This window comes from Pan paniscus, chromosome X, assembly GCF_029289425.2.
Source record: "Pan paniscus chromosome X, NHGRI_mPanPan1-v2.0_pri, whole genome shotgun sequence".
In the NCBI taxonomy this organism is placed as follows: Eukaryota; Metazoa; Chordata; class Mammalia; order Primates; family Hominidae; genus Pan; species Pan paniscus.
Window position 1 is genome coordinate 56,395,108 of NC_073272.2, and position 9,290 is coordinate 56,404,397.

Sequence of the window (9,290 nt, forward strand, 5' to 3'; positions counted from 1 at the left end):
GGAAAAGCAGTTTACTGCGTCTTTGCTGTAACCATTGAGGATGATGGCTCTAAGACTTAAATTCTGGGGAACAAATAATTATGCTGCAATTCTGGGTGAGGAACCTAAAGATGCATCGTTATGCTTTTCCCTGGACATTGGGCATATCCATTACTTCTAATTTTTGTGCTCTCAAAAACAAGCCATGAACCTGTCGATGCTCTTGCTATTATCCTTTGTTCATTCATTCACCTGACAAATATCTATTGCTTCCCAACATATGCTGTGTCCAGTATTAGGGGATGGGGCTAACAAGATGAACCAGACATGGTCATTGCTCTCAAGTTGCTGGCATTCTAGTGGCAGCAGAAATAGAAGTCAATGATAGCTGTGTATTATAAGTACTGTGACAGAATGGACCATAGGGTGCCGTGGGGCCCCAGAGGAAAAGACTTAACTGGGGAGGTGTGTGGTCAGTAAAAACACTCAGAAAAGTAATTATTGAGCTAATTAAGACAGGGTGTGAATCCTGGCTCTACTACTTCAGTGTAAGAGAGAGTGAACTGTGAGAATGAAGTGAATTCATTCGACGTCTCTAACTTAGCCTCCATGTCCCGAACTGGGTTGTCTTGAGAATGAAATGAGATAACATATACAGAAGAGCCATGGATGCATCCGGAGACAATGCTGCTCACGAGCTTACATTTCCTGGGCCTCGATTTCACTTATCTGAGAAACAGAACCAAGAGTAAGGATGTGTCCGGCTACATCCTTCAGAATGTTAAGAGCCAAGACAAAAGCTACAGGGCAGGCTTGAGACAGCCTCCTCCTCCTCCCCTCTGCCCCAATAAAGCCAAAGGCCCTCCTCCTAAGTCTTATCTCAGTGGAGCGACTCTTACTGCTCCCTCCTCCAACCATGAACTTCCCTTTGCCCAGTCCAACGCGAGCACTTAGCGCCAGCTATTCCTGGGGCGCAAGCGCTGCAGCCATCTGTGAACTTAGGTGGGCGGTCCGCCGCACTGAGGGCGGGGCTTTGGCGGCTGAGCAGTTCCGCTCAGGGTTCCGTCGCTTAAAAAGTGGCAAAATGCCGTTTGTAAGTAACCGGACGCACCACTTGGACTTCTGAGTACAGGAAAAACGCACTGAGACTCAGGTGTCCGAGCGGAAGGAGCGGGAGCCCAACTGGAAACTCCTCTCGCCATTCATTGCCCCTAGGCTTCCGCTCTGCTTCCTTCAGCGTCCACCCAGTTCCTCCTCCCGCCAATGAGAGCTGAGGAAGTTGAAGCCCCCGCCCGACGTGCGTCAGGCGCTTTGGTGGTACGCACGAGAACGCCTGCGCAAACGCGCGTGGGAGGCGGGCCTGGCCAACTTCTGAACAGGAAGCAGTTCGCTCGCGCCTAGGTTGGCGCGGGCTGGGAGGCGTTCCAGCCCGTTAAGATGTTGCGCGTGGTGAGCTGGAACATCAATGGGATTCGGAGACCCCTGCAAGGGGTGGCAAATCAGGAACCCAGCAACTGTGCCGCCGTGGCCGTGGGGCGCATTTTGGACGAGCTGGATGCGGATATCGTCTGTCTCCAGGAAACCAAAGTGACCAGTGAGCGCTCTGGATTCCAGGATCCCTACATACTTTTTCTTTCCCGCTAACTTTTGTCCCCTGTCCCATGTAATTTTACTTTCCCAGTTTCCTATTCTTAGAGTCCTGTCCTTAGACCCAGGTGCCTTCCCTCTTAAACTTCCATTTCCCACCCTAGCTAGATCCCCTAATTGCACTCCATCTCCTGTCTTCAGCAAACTTTAGCTCCTTCTCGAAACCCCATATCTAGTCAGATTCCCACTCATTCTCCGGCCCCAAACTCAGTCCCCTGAATTTCCTCCTTCCATACGCTGTCCATCTCCCCGCCGCCAAGTCAAACCCCCGAATTCTTCATCCCTGCCCCAAGCTCAGATCCTCTAATTCCCACCCCATCTTTGACCCCAGCTCAGTCTAATTTCCTTTTTCACATTTCCACCTCAGAACCCCAGTACCCCTTATCTATTCCCATCTCTCCTCCCAGCGGAAAGTCCCTAATTCCCACCTCATTTCCCACCCCAAGCTTAGATGTCCTCTTATTTCTTCACCCTCCTATCTCCCCTCAGAATCCCCTAATTCCTTTTCCCTCCACCCCCAGTTCAGATCCCCTAATTCCCTCTCTCTTACCTCTCACCCTTAGCTCAGATTCCCACTGTCCTCTCGTATGTCCATCCCCATCCCCAGCTTCCTCCTATCGTTCAGACCCCCAGGCTTAGCTCTGATTCTTTCCCCTTCCCACCTAATTCTCCACCTCCACTTCATAGTCTCTAACCGCCCCCCCCAAGCCTTCTAATTCTGATATCAATTTCCTCTCTGACATTTCCCATCTTTCTAGGTCCTCCTCTAATCATGGATATTTCATTCCCGTCACCCCCAACTCTGGCTCTGATGTGTGCAAGGAATTAGCCTACAACTGTAATTCCAGGCCTTTGTGTTTCTCGGATGCTAGTTTTACCTCTGACTTAATCTTACATTTTTTTTTTTCCAGGGGATGCACTGACAGAGCCCCTGGCTATCGTTGAGGGTTATAACTCCTATTTCAGCTTCAGCCGCAACCGTAGCGGCTATTCTGGTAAATGGGGCTTTCTGTGGACTTTTAAATTAGTGAGGGAGGCAGATAGGGGAAAAGGGTTTCCAATATTTGATGAGAGGGTAATAAGAAATCTTAGACATTTAGTTTACAGAGCTAAAGCTGCATAATAGTAAATTACATGAAATATAATTTTTATGGATAGAATTATCCTACTGGAAATATAATTTTTATGGATAGAATTATCCTACTGGACCTCAGAAGTACAGTAGTAGTGTGGTGCTTAATTGTGTGAACTGTGGAGCCAGACAGCCTGGGTTTGAATCATGGCTCATTTCCTAGCTGTGCACCCTCTGGCAAGTTACATTACCTCTTGGTGCCTCAGGTTCCTCAGCTAGAAAATGAGGGTAATGTTTACCTTCCAGGGCTGTTACAAGGATTAAATGAATTAATCCATGTGATAATAATAATTGCTAATACGTCTTGAGCACTCACCATGTATCAATGTAAGACACTTAGAACATTCTGTGGCTTTTTTAGATGTAGGAACTGAGACTCCAGGGTTTGAATAAGGTTACCCAAGAACCACACTTTATGAAGATGACTTAGGTGACTTGTGTGGGGACAATTGGAGTGGGACAGGCTGTGCAACAGGCTATTGACTGCCAGGTCTGCTCAGAGTGCCCTGTCTGTTCCCAGGTGTAGCCACCTTCTGTAAGGACAATGCTACCCCAGTGGCTGCTGAAGAAGGCCTGACTGGCCTGTTTGCCACCCAGAATGGGGATGTTGGTTGCTACGGAAACATGGATGAGTTTACCCAAGAGGAACTCCGGGCTCTGGATAGTGAGGGCCGGGCCCTCCTCACACAGCATAAGATCTGGTAATAGCTCATATCTCCCTGCTACTGAGCACTGCTGGTGCTACTCTTTGAGTGTGAAGATTCTAAGGCTTGCCATGTAAACATACATGCACCGTGGAGAAGTTCCCAAATTTGCCTTTCCTGGTTTAGTCCTGGCTGGGCTACTCAGTGTGTGACCCTGGCAAATTTTTCCCCCTCTGAAGCTTGAGTCTCCATCTCTACAATGTGGGGCTGGCCTAGTGATCCAGCTCTTATTACCATAGACATCTCAAAAGCAACTTAGTGCTGAACTCACTGCCCCAGGTTGCTGTCTTTCTGGGTGTTCTGTCTTTGTGAATAGCAGCACCATTACCTGGTGGTAATCCTTAGATATCCCTCTCCCTGCCTTATCAGTAGTCAGTCCCCAAGTCCTGTGCATGCCAGATCATTTGTGTCTCTTTAACCCCTTTCTTTTCCATCCCAGACAGTCACAAAATGGAAGCCATGTGGTATGGGGAAGGGACAGAAGGGGAGGTTTGAAACTGACCCCTTTTGGGGGTTTCTCTTTTCTCCAGCACATGGGAAGGGAAGGAGAAGACCTTGACCCTAATCAACGTGTACTGCCCCCATGCGGACCCTGGGAGGCCTGAGCGGCTAGTCTTTAAGATGCACTTCTATCGTTTGCTGCAAATCCGAGCAGAAGCCCTCCTGGCGGCAGGCAGGTACTGCAAGCCTGGGCAGTAAGGCTTCCTTGAGTTGGTCCTGGGTGCCCAGCCCTGTGTCAAGCTCCATTGAAAGGGATATGGACCCTTTGTCTCTGAGTTCTTTCACAGCATAGTTGCAAACACCAATATGCCCACCTGAATAGGCTCTGCTCAAAACAAACATGGGTTTTGTACTCTGAGCACCTATTCAGGCTCCTGCTCTTACTCATTGTGAGCCCTAGGGCTAGTCTTGCCTCTGTTTTCTCTTTTGTCAAATGAATATATGAATCTCTACCCTACACAATAGTTTTAAGGGTAAAATGAGATGAGAATGGTAAAGTGCGTGGGAGCAAAGGAAAGTCTTGTTCCAGGGAAGGACAGGAAAGTGAGGTTGGGTTAGAGCAATCAAGGGGAGGTGGTATCTGAGCTCAGCTTTGAAGGACAAGAAAAATGCCCATTGGCTACTGATTAGTGAGGCAGACATGTCAAACATGGAACACTGTCACCTTTGGAGATCAGAATTGGGTTGGTCAGATATGAAAGGCAGCAAGTTTGTGGTAAGATTGGAGAGGTAGGCTGTTATGAGTTGCTGTTGGCTAGGAAGCCTCAATATGGGAGAGGGCCTGTCTGAGCTCTTGGGCCCAGGAAAAAGTATATGGGCCAGGACTGCTGCACCCCTTTCTAACAATCCCACATTGTGTTTTTCAGCCATGTGATCATTCTGGGTGACCTGAATACAGCCCACCGCCCCATTGACCACTGGGATGCAGTCAACCTGGTAAGGCTCCCTCTAGGTGCCTGGCCCCACTCCTGACTGATTCTGTTTGTCCAGCCAACCAACGCTGAGTTTTTGGCCCAGGGACAGCTTCCTTTATGGGAAAGCGGAGCTTGGCTTGCAATACTATTCTTATAGTACTGAGGATTGGTCATTCATTCAATAGACAATACTGACTCTGCCCATGGCCTGGCCCTGAGCCACATACTGAGGACTCAGGAGTCAGATCCAGCCCTTGGCTCCTAGGAGCTCTCCAGCATGGTGGTGGGCTACAGACACATGGCTAGCCAATTATAGGATGGTATTCTCAGGGCAGAGGCACAGATGGCATCCCAGAAAGCTACAGGAGCTCAGAGATGGGATTCCTAGGTGAGCTCGGACATCAGGACAAGCAGCTGAAAATGGCTGAATCTTAACAGATGAGTAGAACAGAGCTTTGAAGTAGAAAGCATTCTAGCATGGGCAAAGGTTTCAAGGTGAGAATTGCATTGTGTGCATGGGGAACCACAAGTCCCTTTCTTCTTAGTGACACAGGAAGGGAGGTGAGTGGCAGAAGGTGGGGCTGGAGAGTTGTTGGGGGTCAGATTTCAAGGACTGTGAATTCCACATTGCCTTGGTCATTTCCTTAATACACTGTATTTCTTGTTTATGAACTTTCAGTACCTCCCTGTTACCTCTGTGATGCAGAGAAAACATGGAGACCTAGCATTCAAGGCTCTCCTTGGTCTGTGACCTGTCTCTTATTTCCACCTTCAGTGTCCCTACACATTTTGTCCTCTCTAGACAGGTTGTCTCCTGTCGGCCCGTTGTAAAAGTTATTCTCATTCTGGCTTTTCTCACTGTGCCCTGAATTGGTGGACATGACCCCCTCCCTGTCTTTTTGTTATATGAACCTCTTATCTCTAAGTTCCCCTAGGCCCATGGTTTTCAGCCCCTAACTGCATATTAGAACAAAAATATCAATATCTTAGCACTACTCCAGATCAATGAACTCAGAACTCTCGAGTGTGGGGCCAGGGTAGTGGCACGTTCTAAAAGCCCCCAGTGTGACTTTATTGTGCAGCCAGGCTTGAGAACCACTGCCCTAGAATCTACAAGCCAGCTCTCATCTTTTCTTGCCTTATGTCTCACGATGGGGGATCAGTGATTTATGCTGGTACAGTCCTACTCAGCACTGGGCTTGGCTTAGAGAAGGGACCGTGGGAATATTCCTTGATTAATTCGCAGAAGAGCTACATAAATGTAGATATGGCTCCCAGCTGGGAAAATGAGCAGAAGTGAGAGAATGAGAGAATGGTGGTGGTGGTGTGGTGGGGAGCGGAGAGAATGCTACAAAGTGTGAGCCTTCAGTCCCTCCCTGCCTCATTCCTCTTATGCATTCATTCAGTGTGTCCTTTCAGATTCCTGTGATAGCATCATACATCTTTGTGCCTTTTCTACTTAGTTCAGAGGTATCCTAGATCTCTTATGTATCCCTCTTTCATTTTCTCCTCCAGGAAAAGTGAACTAATAGTGCCAGCTCAGATGACTTACACAGTCTTTCCAAAATAGCAGAACATACCCACTTTCTACCAGGCTTGCTCTTTTAGTCTTGTCATTTCTGTAAATGGCACCATCATCCCCTTGATTGCTTCAACTTAAAGCCTGGGAATTGTGCTAGTATTGTCTTTCTTTCTTACTCCACTTCCCACATTCAGTTAGTCAGCAAGTACTGTTGATTCTAGCTACAAATCATCTCATAATTTCATGTTTCTGTCTCCTCTGGCACCCACCCTAGTCCAAGTGACCATCATCTTGCTTGTGTGACTATGGCAGCCATTTCCTGCTGGTATTCTGGTCTCCAGTCTGGTCTTTCCTCAAGTCTTTTGGGTACGCAGCACACTCCCTCCACAGGCCCAGCACAGAGACTGTTCTTAAAGTTAGGAGCACCCTCCACCTAGGTTACTCTTACTCAGCCCCCACACCTCAGCTCCAGATCACTTCTCGAAAGGAAGCCTCCTTGGTCCCCAGGAGTAGATCAGGTTCCTACTTTGTCCCTGGCATCATGCATGGCACATAATAGGTATTCCATGAACATTTCTTGCATTGAATGAGTGGGTTGGTAGGTGGATTGAATGGATGGACTGATGGATGATGGATTGGGGATCAGAGCCTAAGGAAGTATTCAGACCTGGATCCTTGCAGGTCCTCAGCTCAGGAGGTAGGAATGGTCATTGAGGGCTTTGACACACTAGATAAACCAAATAGTGCCAGAGGGTTTAAAGGAAGAAGCTGACAGTCTTCCTAACTCTTAACCCCAGCCCTGCTTCCTAGAGGCAAACACTTTTAACTTCCTGTTTTCCATCCTTTTGAAAAGCAGTTCCGGGAATTGCTTTGAGTAAGCAGACTTTCAGATTTGCCATTGACGGACCAATGCAAGACAAATGCAAGCTCGTGCAGAGGGAAAAACAAGCATGGTCTTTTAAATCAGTAAGGATGAAAATCAGAATCCCAGCTCTGCCAATTCCGGACTGTGTGACCTTGAGCAGTAGTCCTCTTGGGACAACCAAATTTTCTTATTTGCAAAATGCAGCAGTTAGTCTAAGTCCCTTCCAGTTCTAGGTATCTAGTTCTGTCTCTCTCTCTTCCAACCCCCTTTCCTCCTCACCTAGGAATGCTTTGAAGAGGACCCAGGGCGCAAGTGGATGGACAGCTTGCTCAGTAACTTGGGGTGCCAGTCTGCCTCTCATGTAGGGCCCTTCATCGATAGCTACCGCTGCTTCCAACCAAAGCAGGAGGGGGCCTTCACCTGCTGGTCAGCAGTCACTGGCGCCCGCCATCTCAACTATGGCTCCCGGCTTGACTATGTGCTGGGGGACAGGACCCTGGTCATAGACACCTTTCAGGCCTCTTTCCTGCTGCCTGAGGTGATGGGCTCTGACCACTGCCCTGTGGGTGCAGTCTTGAGTGTGTCCTCTGTGCCTGCAAAACAGTGCCCACCTCTGTGCACCCGCTTCCTCCCTGAGTTTGCAGGCACCCAGCTCAAGATCCTTCGCTTCCTAGTTCCTCTCGAACAAAGTCCTGTGTTGGAGCAGTCGACGCTGCAGCACAACAATCAAACCCGGGTACAGACATGCCAAAACAAAGCCCAAGTGCGCTCAACCAGGCCTCGGCCCAGTCAGGTTGGCTCTAGCAGAGGCCAGAAAAACCTGAAGAGCTACTTTCAGCCCTCCCCTAGCTGTCCCCAAGCCTCTCCTGACATAGAGCTGCCTAGCCTACCACTGATGAGCACCCTCATGACCCCGAAGACTCCAGAAGAGAAGGCAGTGGCCAAAGTGGTGAAGGGGCAGGCCAAGACTTCAGAAGCCAAAGATGAGAAGGAGTTACGGACCTCATTCTGGAAGTCTGTGCTGGCGGGGCCCTTGCGCACACCCCTCTGTGGGGGCCACAGGGAGCCATGTGTGATGCGTACTGTGAAGAAGCCAGGACCCAACTTGGGCCGCCGCTTCTACATGTGTGCCAGGCCCCGGGGTCCTCCCACTGACCCCTCCTCCCGGTGCAACTTCTTCCTCTGGAGCAGGCCCAGCTGAACCAATGGAGGCCTGGGGACATCTGGCATGGTCACCCCTGCACATGATCTGAGGCCAGCTCCCATTCCCTGAGCTGCCTCCTGCTTCTCCCTCAAAGTCTCCTACCCTTCTCTTCCTCTTTTAAGCCCTCTCTTCCTCGCTTTCCTTCCTACCTAGCTCCTTGTTGGTGAGCTTCTTGTGCCTTAATCCTGTGACCCAGCCCCTTACACCACTTTCCACCTTCCTGTCCGAAGTACACGGACACTAGCTGCCCCGGGAAGTTGTGTGATTTTAAATCACTTCTGTCTTTGCTGGAAAGTGTATTTGTGCATAAATAAAGTCTGTGTATTTGTTTCAGGGTTGCACTTTGGACATTGTGGAGGTACTCCATAAAGTTGAGTCAGAGAAGCTATCTCAATACTTGGTTTGCCGGCTGGCTGTAGCCCAATGATATAATTCCCAGGGAAAGGGGAGGAGGGAGGGGGGAGGAGGGAGGAGGGAATAGTGAGGAGTGAAGGATTCTCTGCTCAGTTGTAGGAGTTTCCTGTACGGCTAAGGTTAAATCAGCAAGGAAGGTGGGCTGTGTAGCCTTAAACCAGAGCTTTCCAGCTAGTGCGTCCCACAGCTGCCACAGTGGGTTACAGGGTTGAAAGAAACGGTCCTCAGCCCTCAGAGTTGCCAGGCAGGGCCTGGCACCACACGAGTCTCAGGGACGATTGCCTCCTTAGCAAGTAGTATCATTAGTACCCCTAAGTGTGCCATGGAAATGTTTCCTGTATACTGTGACCTGGAAAGTGGGAGCATTGCTTTGAACACAGTGCTTGCTCTAGCCAAGCCTCTTCTCAC

General features: G+C 49.3%; 1 protein-coding gene across 1 annotated transcript; it reads left to right on the plus strand.

Annotated features, from left to right (window-relative positions):
• Positions 1 to 976: 976 nt before the first annotated feature.
• On the plus strand, positions 977 to 8,801 carry APEX2 (apurinic/apyrimidinic endodeoxyribonuclease 2). Its single transcript, XM_003807151.5, has 6 exons — positions 977 to 1,573; positions 2,538 to 2,621; positions 3,279 to 3,459; positions 3,993 to 4,139; positions 4,830 to 4,899; positions 7,548 to 8,801. Exons 1-6 carry the CDS (start codon positions 1,417 to 1,419, stop codon positions 8,463 to 8,465), a joined length of 1,557 nt encoding a protein of 518 aa, XP_003807199.1. The 5' UTR covers positions 977 to 1,416; the 3' UTR covers positions 8,466 to 8,801.
• Positions 8,802 to 9,290: the final 489 nt, after the last annotated feature.